The 19,156-nt window shown below is 37.9% G+C and overlaps 1 protein-coding gene across 9 annotated transcripts in view; it reads left to right on the plus strand.

Moving 5' to 3' along the window:
* The window catches only part of MEGF10 (multiple EGF like domains 10), a 421,346-nt gene that overhangs the window by 361,731 nt on the left and 40,459 nt on the right, over positions 1 to 19,156 (plus strand). For all 9 annotated transcript variants that reach the window (XM_071209742.1, XM_071209743.1, XM_071209736.1 and 6 more), the window contains 4 exons: positions 3,139 to 3,275; positions 9,645 to 9,857; positions 17,032 to 17,206; positions 18,509 to 18,629. In XM_071209742.1, coding sequence (XP_071065843.1) covers positions 3,139 to 3,275; positions 9,645 to 9,857; positions 17,032 to 17,206; positions 18,509 to 18,629 — 646 coding nt within the window. The remainder of the gene's footprint in view (positions 1 to 3,138; positions 3,276 to 9,644; positions 9,858 to 17,031; positions 17,207 to 18,508; positions 18,630 to 19,156) is intronic.

Below are 19,156 nucleotides of genomic sequence, written 5' to 3' on the forward strand. Positions count from 1 at the left end.
AACTATAGTCCGTGGTTTAATTTAGAGTTCACTGTTTGTGTAGTACAGTTTCATGGATTTTTAAAATTTATTCTATTACCATATATATAAACTAATATTTTCCCTTTAACCACATTCACATATATATTTCAGTGCTGTTAATTATGTTTACAATGTTGTTTTACTGTCACTGCCATCCATTACCAAAACATTTTCATTGTTCCAAATAGAAACTGTGTATTTCTCTGCTAAGGCTTTTGACATTCTCGGTCATCCCCCTTCCTTCCTTAATCTCTTTGCCTTCTACTTCTCTAATAATCCTCTCTCCTACCTCTCTTACTCTTCTTGATTTAGGTCTTTTCCTGATCCCCCTTCTTCTACATCCCATTTAATTGCCAGTATTTCCTAGGGTTTATTCTTGCTCCTTTCCTCTTTTTCACCATGAATTCTCTGCAAAGAAACCCATACTTTTAACAACTATCTGCTAATTTCCCCCAAATCTTACAAGTCTATTGACCCGACCTCACTTGAGCCCAGGTATGAATTTTTCATTATCCTCTTAGATACCCTAATTAGACAACCTGTAGACATGGAACCACCATCTTTCAAGGCTCCACACAAACTGGAGTCTCAGGAGCAAAACATGGAGGTGGAATTGGTATGGTGTTATCCTTGTGATCTGGAGTAAAGGAGAACTGGAGTCCACTTCCCAATGAGGGCCATAGGAAGTAAGGGAGAGTTCAAAATGTCAAGACCACTGGGCCAAGTGGGAAACAAGTTTCAGATCCAAGATGAGGGTTAGGAATGGCAAACAGTCAAGACAAAGTACAATTTTAGAAGCAGAATCTGGAGAAATTCCGTGAGGTAATTGAATCAGAGGAAGGACACCTTTTATTGAGTGCCTGAGGATGAGGCAGGTGAGGGAGATATTGAAGGAGTACTTAGGTGGTTCAAGCAAGCTCATCATACTGGATGTTAATAAACCAAATGTACTATACACCCCAGCCTTTTTCAAGTCTTACTCCCTTCTACCTTTCCTATTTTAGTTAACACCAACATTTCTCTCTTAGTTGACTTAGAGAGAAATGCTGGCTTATCTTCGACTCCTCATCTTGTCTTCCTATATTAAACCAGTTGCAAACACTGGACATAGCTTAGTCCTTGACAATAAAAGGAGTTTGCTGGAGTGGCAGACTGTCCAGAGAGCACCATGAATTTCTTTGGAAATTCAGACATTCTACTCCTTAGATTTTGTGTAGATATTGTCAACGGAGCCTCCTCATTTTGGGGTTGACACTTTTATCTTCTCTGTTGGAGTATTCATGACATACAATAGTGGTAACCACAGACTTGGCGCCATGAGTTCTAGAAGGTGGAGAGATGGACCATCTCCATCTGCCGAGTGGAGCCTCCCCTCCACCACCTTCCCTATATGCTGGGTCCCCTACATCGACAAATGTTTCTTGCTGAATGCATCAAGTATTTTTCTTTGTGTGCTAGCTGAGCTCAGCTTATACTTCACATTACAACATTTTTGTGTTATTATCTTAGGTGCTTTTCAAAGATGAATGCAAATTCCTATAATACATACATACCTATGCATTTAAACTAATAGAAATAACGTCCTTCTTAAAGCTGTTTGCACACCTTAATCCTTTTTCATAAACAATATTTCTATAGCACTCAGAAATTTATGTGCAGCCATCTCAAAATGTGGGTAGTTTTTTGTGCAGCCCTGAGAGAGTGAAAATTTTCACCAGACAAACCCTCACCATAGACTAACCTTTGGGACTTTATTCAGTCCCTCAGTCTTGTTTTCACATTATTACACATATAATATCTTGTGTGAGAATGAAAGCATCATGGCTATTTTTACATTTACATTTAGCTTCCCACATTGTGAGCTTATCTCTGATTCTAGGTGCTTAGCACCCTGCCTGGCCCATACATGGTTTTCGGTATGTATTGATTTGAATCATCTCTCAAAGGCCTTTTGGGTTCCAAAAGTCTGTGGAAGAACTTTCCCTGTCTGTTGACTAGAAACCACCAGAGGAGACTTAATTAGCACACCAACTGCCTTTTGTGGTAGCCAGGAGTTGGAAGAAATGTATTTTCTTGTGCTATCCAGAATAAACACTTAAAAAACCATCTGGTGTTCACTAGCCTCCAATTTCAGAGTGCCCGCAGTCTGCCTTTTTTAGAGAGAGGGAGGACAAAGCAACAACTTCCAACAGTTAGAAAAAAAAATTAGAAAAATCCCTGTTATTTGGGACATGTCATTTGTCCAACTATAATAACTCAAATAAATAGATCAGAAGCTACAGGCACAAGTTATGTAGCCAAGTGAAGTAGAAAATAGTGTAATATTTCATTGGCTTATTGTTATAATATCTTAGTCTTATCCATATAGAATTGGAATAAATATAGTGATAGTTCCTGACAAGGTGGACAGTCTCTAGGGTGAGGAGATGTCCAACTACTCTTTTTTTTTCCTCCCCAGGAAATAAGCTTTCCTATTGAGCTTGGTTCAGAAATGTTTGTCTAACCTGCTGAAGATAAAAAATGTTTTGCTTAAATAAAATGTCTAGGTTCATTCCCATGGAAATATTTCCTAGGTAATGTTGTTATTTATTCAGGTACCCAAAATTTCAATCTTATATTATGCTGCATTATAAGAAACAAAGCCAATGATAATGTGTATTTTCTCTAGAACATATGGTAAAGCATTTGGATATTCCATTTGTGCCAGATGTTGCTGTTCATGTAATGGATGCTCAATAAGTATCACTGACTTATTGTGCATGTAAGACACAAGGAAGAACACTTAGAAGGATTTATAAATTCCTTAGGTTACCATAATAATTTGATGTAACTTTGTTTTAGCTTTTTTTTAATATGGATATTCTGAAGATTATTATTCTGCCATATTTGAATGTGTTTTGAGATTTAGGTTTAACAGGTAAATAAGCCAATTTTAAAAATTTAACATTTTTTAAAGATGAACAGATTCTGTGTGTTCTAAAATTTCTTTAATCTAATTTTCTTGCAGCTCTGTTCTCATACCCTCCTTCTCTTTCTGTTTTCTCTCTTTCCTTCCCCCTCCCCTGGCCCTTCCCTGGCTGGAGGCCCATCTAATTTTCCAAGTCTTTTTGAATGCAGGGCACAGTGTGTGGTCAGCCTTGCCCTGAGGGTCGCTTTGGAAAGAACTGTTCTCAAGAATGTCAGTGCCATAATGGAGGGACATGTGATGCTGCCACAGGCCAATGTCACTGCAGTCCAGGATACACAGGGGAACGGTAAGGGATGCTTTTGTATTTTTCCAAACATTTGTAATAGTGTAATAGAAAGCTTAGAGGGTCCAGGGAGCACCTCCAATATTTTGTGACTCTTCCATAATATTCCAGAAGCATCTGTAAGATATCAGTGTTTGACACATTCCACGCCAACTCAATGCATAGAAACTGAATCAGAGGCAGCAATGGTGAATTGAACATACAGCGAGAGCATTAAGAAAAATAATCCATAAAACATTCAGCTATTCAGAGCCCACGGTGAATGAGTCATTCTAACTGTTGCGTATTTAGGACTGCCACTTCAGGCACCAAATACTTTTACATTTTAAGCATTTTGGATATATTTATCTTAAAATGGAATGCATGCTTAAGTCCTTTGAAAAGCATGTTAGCCCTCAAAACATTAAACAATTACCATATGATCCAGCAATTCTACTCCTAGTTATGTATCTAAAAGAACTGAAAAATAGGTACTCACACAGATACTTGTATGCCCATGTTCATAGCAACATTATTCACAATAGCCCAAGGTGGAAACAATACAAATGTCTGTCAACAGATGAGTAGAAACACAAAATGTGGTATATCCATTCAATGGAATGTTATCCAACCATGAAAAGGAATGAAGTTCTGATTCATGCTTCAAATGGAAGAAACTTGAAAACAGTATATTAAGTTAAAGAAGACAAACACAAAATGCCACATATTGTATGATTTCATTTATATGAACTATCCAGTATAGGTAAAACTGTAGAGATAGATTGGTAGTTGCCAGGGGCCAGGGGGAGAGGATAATAGAGAGTGGCTGCTTAGTGGGTATTAGGTGTTTGGGGTGTATGTGATGAAACTGTTCTGGAGCTGGAGGTGGTGGTTGCCCAACATTGTGACTGTAATCAATGCCACTGAATTGTACACTTTAAAATGGTTAATTTTATGTTATATGAATTTCATCTTTAAAAAAATTCCTAAAAAAAGATGTTGGGCGTAACTTTCTTATGCTTCAGTATTCTATTAAAAGTTCCAGTCATTATATTGTATGGTGAGTGATATAGGTTATGCTGGAGTTTATAGGGCTCTGTGACATCACATGAAATCAGAGCAGATGTCTGTGCCTGTGGGTGCTTGCATGTGCTCTTTATCCTTTTCTGTATTAGATGGTAAGCTGTTGCCTTAGAGGGCTTTGCTCATCCTACGCCTTCTGACTTGCTCTTTAATCTATTATTTCCTGGAAGATAAGATTATTAAGCTCCTTGAATCTTTATGTAAAATTAGATCAAAGAAACTCAAGTGACTGACAAGCATAATGGTGAAGAACAAAGATTTTAGAACAACCTACCTGGGTTTAGGCCACGTGTTCTTATACACATCCTCATCTGTAACCTTCAAAGACTAACCATTCCTTTCTCTAGGGTTGCTATAAGGATTAAACAAGTTAATACATTAAAACTACTAGAGCAGTGCTGGAACATAAATACTAGTTATTGTTATGTTCAAGGGATGGCTATGAATTGTATAAATATTAGCTATTGTTATTTTTGAGTGATGTCTGTGAACTAAGAACTCTTTCAACCTTTTTGCTCTCTCTCTCTTTTTTTTCTAATATCCTGTTCTAATTTTATGACACTATAATGTTTGTTTGTTTATTTTCCCCCCCACAATTAGACCCTGCATTTTCTTGTTAAATTTATTTCTAAGTATTTTGTAATTTTTAAAAATATCATTTCAGTTTTTACCTGGACATTGCTGGATAAAGGAAAAATTGCTTTTGAATATTGATATTTTTATCAGTCACCTTTCCAAATTATTAGTTAAATTTGATGTTATTTTTAGCAAACAGAGTTTAGCTACACAATCATATCATCTGCAAATAAAGATGTTAGTCTCTTCTTTTCAGTATTTATAATGACTTTCATTAATTTGAATTTTTAAATCAGTATTGATGAATAGAGGTAAAGGTGGCAATTCTTGTCTTGATCCTAATTTAATGGAAATGACTTCAGTATAGGTCCATATATTTATTACTGGTTTTTAGTAGATATGCTTTATTGTCTTCTTCATGTTTAAGTAATCTTTTTCAAATTCCTAGTTTATTATGAGATTTTGTTAGTAGTCCCTGCTTAATTTCATAAATGTCTTTTCATCATTTGTTAATATGATTATATGTATTTTTCTTATAATCGTTTGATGTTCTAAATCTTTCCTTCATGATTCTTAGGACATATAATAGGGCTATTCAGAAAGTTTTTTATGACTGACATCCTGGTATGAGATTGTATTTTGGGTAGATTAGGTTGTTAAAGAGTTCTGGATCCACATGGCATGAACATTTCATTATAGAAAGATAAGTCAGGAAAGAAGAAGCTTGAGACCAAGCAGAATCCTAAACAATATTTTTACATGATATTTTTGGGTACTAAAAATGAAAATACAATTGTTTTCTTGCCTTCCAGGGACTTAAGTCTCAAATTAGAGCCAGTGCCAATTCAGCAAACATACAAGGCAAGCAAGCTTGTATGTACCTTCTTATTTGGAATACAGGGAAAGGGGATAATAGCTAATTTGCAGGTGAATTTTAGATTTGAGGTAAGGGAGATAAAGAACCAGAGAAAGAGAAGGAAAATGAAAAGGAACCATGTTTCTTGGGTTGCTGTTCTTGTTAACTATTGTTTTTCTGATGAACCAATGATATGATTATAGTTTTTTTGTTTTCAATTATGTTATCCCCATTTGGATCCTAGAGTTAACAAATAAAATGACAAGTCCATTTGCCACTTTGAAAGGAGAAAATGAGTGTGTGGGGGGGGCAGTTTGTGGCAGGAGGTTTGGGGAAAGAGGCCTCAAGAGGATGGGGTGGTCTTAACTTGCCATTTCCGTTTTGGGAAGTCAGCAGTAACTTGGTCACGGAGGTTAAGCTAGAGGGCTGCTGCTTAGAGGAACAGGTACCTACCTCTTCAGGCAGCTGCCAGCAAAGCATTGCCAGGATGTGGGAACCACATCCGGAGGGGAAAAAGAAAAAACAAAACAGGAATTTTGTTGGCAGGCAGAGCAGTGCATGAGATGTCCAAATAAAAGGCTTTGGGTTTGTGGAAAGGTTGAAAGGATATTGTGGTGAGGAAATTTAATGTGTGTCAGTCAAGTAAGAGTGGAAGCAGAGGATGGTTTCCAGACCTTCAATAAAAATCTTCAGTAGGGGTTAACAAAGAGTGTTCCCAATGCTAGTAGGGTTGTCATGGAATCACAATGGGGCCTCAGATGGCCTAGCATGGGTCCCCTACAGAAAATTTGTGCTTGGTAAGTGCTACTTGAATGAAGGATTGTGTAACTCAAAAATAGACTCTGTTAAAGTGAAACCGAAGACAGTCCTGGCATGCCTGTGTTTTACATTGCCCTGCAAATAAAAATAAATGTGGGTGCGAGGAGGTGAAATAGGAAATTATAGATTGGAATTGGAGGAATGCAGCTTTGGTCTTTAGTGGAGCTACTCCGTCCTATATCTAGGAATGCTGAAAAGTTGGCTCTTTTCCAATGCTTTTGCATTTTCCTAAGAGCAGCAGTTCAGATGTTAGAATGGCAGGCAACTTTTCCATCCATTCCAGGTTTAAGGAAAAATGTGATTCTTTCACACTAAATTGTGGTTTGGTGCAAGTATTCCACTCACTCTAGAAAGGGACATGCTTAATGTACAAGCATGAACGAGGAAGCTGCCATCCCTCACATGCTAAACTACTCTCTGTTCTTTAAGTTCATGATGAGAATGACCAAAAATATGTTATTTACAAGTCTGTGACTCTCACTGGTTTAGGAATTAGAGTCCTCTTTTATTAGTTCATCTCTACTTAATGCTTATCCTTTCTTCCCAATTCCAGGGCATTATTTGAAATCTTAAAAAATTAGAATGCCCAAATTTCATAATTTTACTGTGGGCAATATTTATTGCTATATCTGTATCACTTCTCTGTCATCTCTCCTAAGAAAACATATTTCCCCTTTTACTGATTCTTGAAACACTCTTCTTAGAATCTGTATCTCCTACTGGTGTCACAAAAACAAAATTAAAGGCCTAAAATTCATTGGAAAATGATGCTTTTTTTAGATAAAGAGGCCGAAAAGAGGGATAAGACAGTTGACAATGAATTTTACTTTAACCAATTAGAAAGGCATAAGTGGCTTCATGGTCATATTTATTTTCAAGATGGAAAATATCTATTTCTAGAGCGTTATCCTTCCATTTTGGTGTGGTAGATGGAAATACACATAACTGTTATTAACAGGATTCTCTTACAAGTGCAACATTGATAAACAGAAAGAGGGAATATAAATAAACCATAGATAATGGCTATTTGAGTCCCTGAAAGTAAAATTCAAATGGCTTTTTGCTATTTATAACAAAAACTAGCAGTATATATAATTATAGGTAAGAAAGGTAAATATAAGTCATGACCAACTATTATGGATTTTTTTCCCAAAGAAAAGGAAATGTCTGCCAGAGTATGATAAATACGCAAAATGGTTCCCTGTAATTTGCTATGGACAATTTCCCTAGCTTCTAATCTGTACCACATTAAACTACTTTTAGCACCTTGCATTTTACTAACTTAATATCATGGAAATAGTCCAAAACTTAACCTTTGGGTTTGTTTTCAAATTCATGTAGGAGAGAGAAAACAATATTACTTTACAATTTTGGGGGGATACTGACTTGTAAGAATATCTGAGAAGACAGTTTGCAAAATTTTCTTGCCAGCCTCCAGCAGAAGTCATGATGAGGCCAAATGATGTTTCTTTTCTAAAGTTTACATTGTTAAGGAATAAATGAAGTTACTTGGCTTATTAAAACTTATGACAGGTTAAAAATAAAGAGTACCTTTTAAAAATACTATATGCTGAATATAGGTATACTCATGTAACACTTTAAAGCATGTTTGATTTGTTCAATTACTTCACAACTTTTCTAGTAGTTTGTGGAGCAGTTGATTTGAAGACTTGTCTATGGGAACAAACAGTTCTTAAAATGTCAAAAACTTGCATGAGTCCAAACTTGCATGAGTCCCTTCACCTTGTCTCCATCACATTAAGCATATATTAGAGCCAGAACAAACCAGAAAAGCATCAAAGGATTCTGAAGATTTGATGCTGGGTGTGATAGTCATCTCACCCTATCATTAAAATTATGCGTAGCCTTGTGGAAAATGTTTGCTTTTCTGTTCCTTTGCTATTTCTTTTAATATTCTATTTCTTGAATTCTCTGTCACATACTTGCTGCTTGCATTATAAAGATCTAAAAATTAAATGCTGACCTACATTTTTGACTCTGGATCTGGCATGAATGGACAGCTGAAACGGAAGTGGCTGCTGAGACTCAAAAAGTACCTCCCTGCTTGTGGCGAGCACATGGCTAGACAGGACCCTGTCTGCCTCTCTTGGCAGAAAGTTCTCCTGCTGTAGAAAGACCTGTCACCTCACCTAGCTAGAAAGAAACTTGGCTGGCCTGAGAGCTGGGAGTGCTTTCCAGGGGGTGATGATTATTTTCCCTTCTCCATCAGTCTGAAGCCCAGAAACTCAACTTCCCACCTCATTCACCTTACCCACAGAATGCCCTTCCACTGGCACCGAGCTCTGAGGTCATTTTCAAAATATGATAAAGTGATTTGAGGTCTCCAATTTTTTTTTTACTTCCCGTTTGGCCGCTCCTGTCCCCAACACAGGACAAAACCTCACTTGCCAAAAACTGTGTGTTCCTACAACCTACTGGCAGGAGCTTCCCAGGTTGGAATCAAGGACACCTGATTTCAGTAGCCCTAAAGTCCCCAGATCTAAAGAGGATATTGTTTATTAGTTATATAATTTTCAATAAGAGGAGCAGTAGTTTCTATTCACCTGTGAAAAGAGCAGGAACATGGCTGAGATTAAAAATTATGTCAACATTAAAGCCTCGAGAATTAAAAGGTAGTTTCACATTTGCCACAAAATTTTCTCTTTCCAATGGAGAAGGCTTATTTTTTAATTACTAATTATGGGCTGGTAGTCATGTTTGGGTAATTTCTTTTCTCCCTTTCCTGGTATCTAGTAAAAAAATATATATATACACACACCCCTTTGGCAGGCACTAAGTATAAAAAAAGCCGTATGTTACAAGCTCATAATTTCATTTTGTTTTTGTTATTTCTTCTTTCAGTAGGTTGTACTTCTATTGCTACTATATATAAGTAGAATAATCTTAAGCTTTTCTTACCTGTAACAGGACAATCACTAAATGAATGTCAAGTCCAAAAAGCAGCTTCAGTTTTAACAGGACAAACCTATCTGAATTGAGTGTTTTGAGTCACTGAGTAATTAATTTCCCTCCCTTCTTCTCCTGCCTCTGCTCGATAGGTGTCAGGAGGAGTGCCCGGTTGGGACATATGGAGTTCGCTGCGCCGAGACCTGCCAGTGCATCAATGGAGGGAAGTGTTACCACGTGAGCGGCGCGTGCCTCTGCCAGGCCGGCTTTGCGGGCGAGCGCTGCGAGGCACGACTGTGTCCGGAAGGGCTGTACGGCATCAAATGTGACAAGTGGTGCCCCTGCCACCTGGACAACACTCATAGGTAAGTGTGGACTGCCCCAGAAAGACACATTGTCTTAATGTTTTCATCTCAGGGTACAATACTTTGGCAGAGAGATTCCCACCCCAGGTCCTTCCTGCCTCTGGGTCATCTTGGCAGGAATCAACAAGTAAACTGACAGCTTTTCAACTTAGTGCGTGATGGTCCAAGTCAGAGATGCTAAAATTGTCAGATAGTTCTTTGGAGGACATTCAGTTCTATTTGCTGTTAATGGCCACTGGTAAAATTAAATTTACTGAGGTTCATAGAATTTTTCCCTGAGAGGACTTCTACGACATTCCTTTAGAAGTAAAGATGCAATTAAAGACAGTGGTTTTAGTATGTCAAATATTGTGAAGTGATACTCAGGGCAACATTATTTACTTGACAGCACATCTGTTGAAGCCAAAAAGGCTATAGATAGGAAGTTGTGTGAAAGTACTTTACGTGTGGCTGTCACATGTGATATATGTTTCCAGAATTGATGACTCTGACACAGAACTCACAGGGGTCTTGTAGCTCAAAAGTCTCTCCAAGAATTTAAGAACAGGAAGCCACAATCCTACCCACCTTACTGTACCTTGTCTGCCTCTGAGAAACCTTCCTTCGACTTCTTTTCCTTTCCCTCTCCCAAAGACCAGATAAATATAACTCGATTTCTGGGACGCGTTTGCAAACTGCTGGCAAAGTTGAGTTTGACAGAAATGCAGTGCATGATATAGAAGTTCGGATGTTACTAGAATCATTTTTATATGCCTTCAGCACAGCTGCTAACTTCATCTATACCTTGGAAAGATAGCTCATGGCCATATAAAATCCCAAATGCATATAAGTTAAAAGTAAACAGAAGAATGTGGTTGGTCTCTTTTTTCAACCATTGTTGGGAATGGAACAATGGACTTTCCTGTGTATGTGTGTGCTGTATAGGCTGGACTACATTTCAGTGGTATGTATCAAGAAAATCTATGCTCAATGTGTTTAAAGTAATTTTTTAAGCCACTTCAGTCACCTTTTGGTTTTCTTCATTGAAAAATATTGCCGCTTTCAGATGACAAGGCTAGGTAAACATTTGGGGAATAAACATGAATAATCTGCAGGGCTTTGTTTACTTTTCAACTCTCCAGTGTAGAATGAGCTGGCAGGAGAAGGGACCATTCATGAATTCAGCTGCCTCTCAGGCAGCATAAGGCTTGTCACAGCAGAAAGTAGGCCTCATGTAATGATAGCTAAGAATTTTTTTATACCAGTGTGCTGTTTGTTTTGTTGGGTGTAGACACACATGAAATCAAATAGAAAAATAAACATGTACAAAGGAAGAACTCTGCTGTGAGAAGATTTGCAGAGCAGAGAAAATGTTGGGTTTGTTAGAATGCCATGTTAGTGGCAGGGTTCAAGTGGAGAGTTATTCCATCGGTACCAATACCATCATAATTTTGACGTGTCATGTATACTTAAGCATGCATATTTTAACAGATATGTACATGAAATTATTTGGCAATCATGTAGGTCAAATGAATACTAAAATCTGTTTAACAATGTATGTCAAATAAGCAGGAAAAATTTCAAAGATTAGCCTAAATACTTCCCTAAATAATGAAAGCTATTTTTAAAGATTAGTTCTTACAATGTTATAGTAAAATCATCTGAGTGTTGTGACTATATGACTCTTTTTTTGTTGTTGAATTCATTTTGGGAGCCATCCATCTAATTCTTTATCTTGAACTTCCATATAAAATTCCTGGGAACACAAGCTGCCTTTGAACCAAAAGGCATAGAATTTTTGTATTAATTGAAAACCTCACTTATTCATTTGACTGTTTAACTAAGCAAGGGAAACTTTTCTATGACATAATTCATGATGTATATTTATCCTGAAACTTTACATTATAATTAATGAGATAAGTAATGAGATGTAACCTAAAAATTTACATCATCTTTAGGTAAGTTTGAGTTCTATGGATATACATATTGATATAGATTGTAGCCATATATCTGAGAAGGCATTCTTTTTGTATCAGTAAGCTTTTGCTGCATAAAAAAAACCACACCAAACTTAGTGACTTAAAATGACATTTATTAGCTGATAATTTCATTTTTGCTTGGCTACTTGAAGTAGGCTCAGCTTGGTGGTTCTCCTTGTTAGTTGCCCTGTGTTTAACAGGCAGCTCAATTAGAGACCAATTGGTCCTGGAGATCCTCACACACATGTCTGGCAACTGACTGGATAATGGTGGTGACTTGAGCCACATATCCCAAGCATCTAGCAGGCTAGCCTGGGCTTCTTCACATGGTGACTGGCTTCCAAAAGCAGCAAGAGAAAAGGCAAGCACCAACATGCAAATACTTTTCAAGCTTTTGGTTGTGTCATGTTGGGTAATATCCCTTTGGCTGAAGCAAGTCATACAACCAAGTCCAGATTCAATATACTCCACTTCTTGATGGAAGGAGCTGCACAGAATTTGTAACCTTTTATTTTTCCCAATCCACCATAGGGTTGAAATTAATTTAAATATATTTATAAGTAATTTTAATTCTTTTAAATTACAGCACTATTATAGAGCCTAAAGGCATTTACTGTGACCTGGACCTTTCAACTGAAACCTGGGTTTAATAGTAGAAGTAATTTTGAACAGGAAAATGAATTTGAGGTTTAGTAAGATCCCACATGGGATATGTATATTAGCTGTTGATAATAAAGACATTTAATAGCTGTGGGCAATCAGTTTGTGCTTATTTGCAAATGTCACCTATTTGTCATTACCTTTGAGCATTATAACATCTAAGGAAATGAAAAGAAGGAAGTTCAGTGACTCATTCTGTTCTAGCCAACATTGTATAGAATAGGACTCTTGTTACAGTTTACCTATGAAATCTAGAAATTTCACTAGAATTATTTGTTTATAGTTTTCACATATGTATGTGTGTGTAAAATGATATGTCCTCCTATATGTGCATAAACCTATATCCATTTACACAAAACCATTGATTCTTTAGAAGGAAAATAGGTAGTGAGTATATTACCCTTCAACCTCCAATCTGCTGCTCCAACATCAATACGTAAATCTCATTATCAATTAAGCTACCTGCATGAGAACCCATCAGATGCCTCCAAAGTACACTGGCTTCCTACGTCTAATTACAGATTGCAGAATACTAATTTTGGTGTCAATCAATCTGAGAACCAGGGTACTGCACTAATGCTCACTGGGGGGCATTGAATATCAATTTCTCTGTCTGTCTCTCACTCAAATTCCCTGGCCCCAAACTGTCTATATTGTTTAACATTTAAGTCTAAACTGTGAATATTTTTTTTAATGTAAAGTAATCTTTTTTACTAAAAATGTCTTTGTTTTACAATATGTTAAGATAAGGTAAACTGCATTAACCAATCCATCACTTGAAATATCTTTTTTCTCAAACTTAGGACCTTACTGAAATAAATTTCAATTTATTCCTGTTTTTTTTGCACAATACTGGACTTTATTGTCCCTGCATTATTGACTTTTATGCTGAACTAAATCTAAATTTTATCTATCACTTCTCATACTTAATCCCCCTAGCAGGTTGCTAACAAAAACTTCCTTTTCATTTGCTGTAAAAAAAAAAATCCAAATAAACCTGTTGAAATTTTGATTCTGCCACTACCTGTGTGAGACTTTGAATACATTATTCCTTCTTTCTAGGCTCCATTTATAAAATCTAGCTAACTCTTAAGATGGTGTGAGCATGTGTTCAGTGCTCAAAAAAATGCAAGATTCTAGTCTGCTTTTGCACAATAAACATCACATAAGCAAGTGTTCCCTGCAATTAGTGGCTCTTCCCTCTAAGCCAAGAATTTAAACACTTTAAAAATTTTAGAGGAAATTTTGCCTTTGAATAGAGATACACTGATTATAATTTAACATTTCTTAGTGACTCAGAAATATTGGGAAGAAGTAGTTTAGTGTGGAAAAGGAAGATCCTAGAGTCAGACTTTGCAATGCCTTAACTGTGACATTTCCACTCATTCACTAAATAAATATTGTGGGCCTACCATGTGCCAGGGATAGGTTACAAAACACTTGTTGATTTCATGGAGGTCACAGTCTAGAAGAGAAGGAAGCTATTGAACAGTTGTAAACAAACATTTCTATTTTATTTTTTAACATTTTTATTATAAAACATATTTCTAATCATATACTTTATGATTATAAATTGTAATAAGTGAGATGAGGGGAAAGAACAGAGTGTTATGAAAGAAGATAACAAGAGACCTAATTTCAGTCTGGGTGGTCAGGGAAGGCCTCTCGAAGGAAAGACATTTAAGCTGAGACTACAAAAGCAAAGCAAACCATGGAGGAGTAGCATTCTAGGCATAAGGAAGAGCATATGTGAAGGCCCTTAAGTTGAAAAGCCTTAATGCTTTTACAGACTGAAAGTCTGATGGAGTTGAGCATAGCTAATGGAGAAAGAGTGGTAGTGAAAGAAGAGGTGAGGAAGTAGGCAGGCAATGAGAGCCCATGTGCCATATTAGGGTAATTATTCTTTCCCGTTTCCCTGAGACAGTCTGGTTTAGGCCTTTTGTCCTGGTGCAGTGATTAGTAGATTCCCCTTTACACTTAAAAATGTCCTGGTTTAAATGATAAATGGTATATTCATTCTAAGTGTATTAAACGGTATAGATTTTATTCTAAGCTTTAATGAGAAACTTTGAAGAGTTTAAGGAGGAAAATAGTATATGCTTTAGTTTTCTGACTGCTAAAACAATGCCACACAATGAATTGGCTTAACAACATGAATTTATTCAGTTCAGAGGGTTATGGTTTCAGAGGTTAGAAGTCTAGTTTCCCCCAGGGTCTCCATCTTCTGGCTGGCCAGTAATCTTTGGGGTTCCTTGGCTTTTCTGTCACATGGCAATGCACATGACAGCATCTCCTTTCTCTTCTGGGTTCTGTTGACTTCCAGCTTCTGGCTGCTCCCCATGGCTTCTCTTTCTGTATCAAGTTTCCTTTGCTTGTAAGGACTTCAACTATATTGTATGAAGGTCCACCCTTACTCAACTTGGGTACATCTGAACTAATAACTTAAAAGGTCTTATTTACAAATGGGTTCATACCACAGGACCAGGGGGTGGGACCTGAATATACCTTTTGTGGGGACTCAATTCCCAACAGTGTGATACAACCTAACTCTTAGGTGGTGCTATATGAGTGGATGCAGGTCAAAAAGTTGGGAGGCTATTTGGAATGTTGGCTTAGATCAGGATGGTGACAGTGAAGATGAAGAGATGTGAAGGGGATTCAAGGTATATTTTGGAGTTGGAATAGATAGTTCTTCTTCTTATTTTTTTTGCTTTTAAAGATTTATTTAATTCTCTCCCCATCTCCCCCCCACCCCCAGTTGTCTGTTCTCTGTCTCCATTTTGCTGTGTGTTTTTCTTTGTCCTCTTCTGTTGTCAGTGGCACAGGAATCTGTGTTTCTTTTTGTTGCATCATCTTGTTGTGTCAGCTCTCCGTGTGTGTGGCGCCATTCCTGGGCAGGCTGCACTTTCTTTCGTGCTGGGCAGCTCTCCTTACGGGCGCACTTCTTGTGCGTGGGGCTCCCCTACGCAGGGGACACCCCTGCATGGCAGGACACTCCTTACACACATCAGAACACATGGGCCAGCTCCACACAGGTCAAGGAGGCCTCCCATGTGGTAGGCGGACACCTTATCCATTGGGCCAAGTCCATTTCCCTGGATAGTTTTTATTGATGACTGAGATATAGGAGGTAAGAGAGAAAGAGTTATCAAGAATAACTCCTAGGTTTCTGGTTTAAACAATTAGGTGGCTTGGAAGTGCCCTTTATGGAACTAAGGATGATTAAGGGGTAATTAATGAGTGAGGAGGGAAGAGAAGAAGAAAAAGGGTTCAGTTTTGACATGTTAAGGTTTAAGATGCCAAGGAGATGTCAGGTGTTTGTCCAAGGATAAGTGATTTGACCAAGGGTAAATAGCAGAGAAGTAGAAGATTTGGCACTCAAACTCTTGTCTTCTGAATCCAAACCTTTGACCAAGGGTAAATAGCAGAGAAGTAGAAGATTTGGCACTCAAACTCTTGTCTTATGAATCCAAACCTTTCTAAGCCCAAGAAGCCATCTCATATGTAGAGTTGTACTTTGATTTTTCTTCCTGCCATGTTTTCTGAGTATGCCTTTTTGTAGCAGGGACTAAAACTATATTTAAATAAATTTCTGAAAATGAGGAACAAACTGTTTAACCCACAGGTATTTGAAAAAAAGAAGATAGAAAATGATATTATCAGGTGTGGCTGAGGCCCTCACTTGAAGGCTAGGACTTCAAGCCCAGAGAGCTTATATGATCTCACTAAGGTCACCGAGGTAGTAGGAGAACCAGAATTCCATCCTCCCTACCCCCAGTTCATTTTTCTTTCCAAGCTAGAAAATCCATGAACATCCCACTCATGAGAGGCCATTTAGCAAATGTCTGGATGCCCACAGTGGATCTTGTTGTGGGTGTAGTTAAGGGGAGGGTTTTCTGTCTATCAGGAGAAGAAGACAGTCTTTGAACAGTCTTCCAGTTATCAGCAGAACAAGTTTGATTGTTAAAGATTTTTTCTTTGGTGAGAAACACATGTGTTTTGACCCAGAGTTTCACAGAGTGCCCTATTGTATCCGCCTCACTAATGCACACATCTTGGTGCAGCTGATATGCCCATTTGTTTCAGAGTGACAGCTGGCTGGCTGGCCTATTAATGTGGTTGCTGTCTCAGGTAGAGACAGCTGCTCCACTACCAGGTATGGGGAACCTAGACGAGAAAAAGGCTGCAAAGGTCATTGCTTTTTTAGATCCTTGGACACCACCCTGATTTATTGATCAAGGATTGTTTGTTGGATGAAGTTCTGTAAGTCTCCTCATAGAGTAGACCTCTTATTAAATTAGTGCTTTCCATTTAAGAAAGTTGAAATACACTTTAGACATCCTGTAGAGCATGGTGCCAATTTCATGCAGTATTTCTATAGTACTAATCAGGTTGTGGTTAATTAATTAAATTATATCAAGCCTGGGAATGAAATTTAAATTGTTGTGCATGGAATTACCCACACATTTAGTGATCATGGCTAAAGGAGCATTTGCATGGGACTTGGGTGTCATGTTTACCCAGAATGACTTGTTCCTTTCATCCATGTCTCTCAGCTGTCACCCCATGTCTGGAGAGTGTGCCTGCAAGCCAGGCTGGTCAGGACTCTACTGTAATGAGACATGCTCTCCTGGATTCTACGGGGAATCATGCCAGCAGATCTGCAGCTGCCAAAATGGGGCTGACTGTGACAGTGTGACTGGAAAGTGCACCTGTGCCCCTGGATTCAAAGTGAGTGACTTGGGCTTTGCAGGAAGGAGAAGAGGGGGTGCAGTGTGAAGCATATCAATATGCTGCTTTATATGACCATTTATGGAATACACCGAATCGGCTAAAATCATACACATAATTAATGAGAAAGAGAATAGAGAAGTACTAATAGACATAGAAGTAATTACCTTGTAACAATGATTAGGAAAGCTGGAAAAAATATATATGGCATTAATTTTTAATATAAATATATGTGATGAAGTATGATACATTATAATCATCCTTAAAGTAATTATTTTACTGTGTTTTATAGGCAACAAGGAAATTACTTTTCCAAGTATGATGGGAATTATTGTTGACAGTTTTTGTTTTAATTCCATGCAATATGAAGAGTCATAATATGCAAACATACACAGATTGTTAGCATCTGTTATGTAGTTTATATTCTATGGTTAGTGATATGTAAGTTTTTAGATCCCTTTGAGAATCTGGACCCTACACAGATGGATATATGCCACTAGAGCTGAATTTTACCTAGTTTCTAGGATTGCTTAACCCCAGGTTAAGAATCTTTGTTTGAAAGGAAAATGCGTTGTTCTTAAACCATTCCCTCCCATTTTAAAGAGAAGAACCTTAAACTGTGAAAAATGCTGATGATCCCAGGGCACATAATGTAGAACTGGTAGGAGTTGCAGCACTGAGAGGATTGTTACTGGGTTTTCTAATGTGTCATAGCCTATTGCAGGAGCCCCCTTGAATTAACCTTGACTTAAAGTCTCTTCCCTTTTTAAAGGTGATAACCTCCAGTCATCTTTCGTAACCCACTTCTGTGTTTATTGCTCACTGTCAGATAATGAATTAGATCATGCTGCTGGCTGGATGTGGGTTTGTTGCTTTACTTAGCCCACTGACTAAATAACACATTATTCAAGGAAGCCTAGAGAGCATCATGATTAATATAGCTAATATTTATGTTTATTTATTGACAGCAATTTTGCTGCTGTAACTTATTATTGTGTATCTACTCGCCAGAGCAAGGACAAAGGGTTTTTTATTTGTTACCCAGGCAAAATTAATGAAGTCAGTAGCCTGTTTTTGGTCCCATCTAATACCATATCCTAAACATAAGACAGCTAGCATTGCCCTTGAACCTATAGAATTTGTATGCTGGTGACATTATAATATCTCTTTTGAATACAAGATGCTAAAATTAGAGAGGATGTCTAATTTAGCCTTGCCAATTAAGCACTATTTTTCTTTATTTGCATCAGCCTTATTTCAGTTGGTAAAACTGCGTGTCTTTTCCTGTTTGTGCCTGTCTAGGGAATTGACTGCTCTATCCCATGCCCTCTGGGAACCTACGGGGTAAACTGTTCCTCTTTCTGTGGCTGTAAAAATGATGCCATCTGCTCTCCGGTGGATGGTTCTTGTACTTGCAAGGCAGGTAAGAGTGGGTGAATGAGTGTTGTGTTTAGTCATGGTCTTCTTCTCTCTGTAAAGTCACAGGAAAGAAACCTTGGCTAGGGTTCTAGCTCCAGCTGTGCAAAATTTGGGGCATGACCTCAGCAAATCCTTTATCCAGTGTAGGTTTTAATATTTTCATGGGTCAAGGAAGAGGCCTGCATTAGGTGATCTCTGAAATCACTCCAGCACCAAAGGTCTGTGAGTCCCTGTACTTTGGGGAAGAGTAAGTAAGCAGGCTTATGTCTGTGCCCCTAAATCGGCAGGCCGGAGTCACCACAAGAAATGCACGAAAGCACCAAGTGTGTGTCAGGAAAAGCATGTGTTCACGTGTAGGTGCTGTACTGTAGCAGGCAGGATTCTGCATATCTGGACCGTGCTTTAATGATGGGATTGTTCTTTCAAACACAAACCTTCCTTCTCCCTTTTGTATAAACATTTTACTTTCCTGATATGAACAAAACTCAGCATCCCATCATTGCACAGTGAATCTGCCCTCCCCCCACCTTT

This window comes from Dasypus novemcinctus, chromosome 2, assembly GCF_030445035.2.
Source record: "Dasypus novemcinctus isolate mDasNov1 chromosome 2, mDasNov1.1.hap2, whole genome shotgun sequence".
Classification (NCBI taxonomy): Eukaryota; Metazoa; Chordata; class Mammalia; order Cingulata; family Dasypodidae; genus Dasypus; species Dasypus novemcinctus.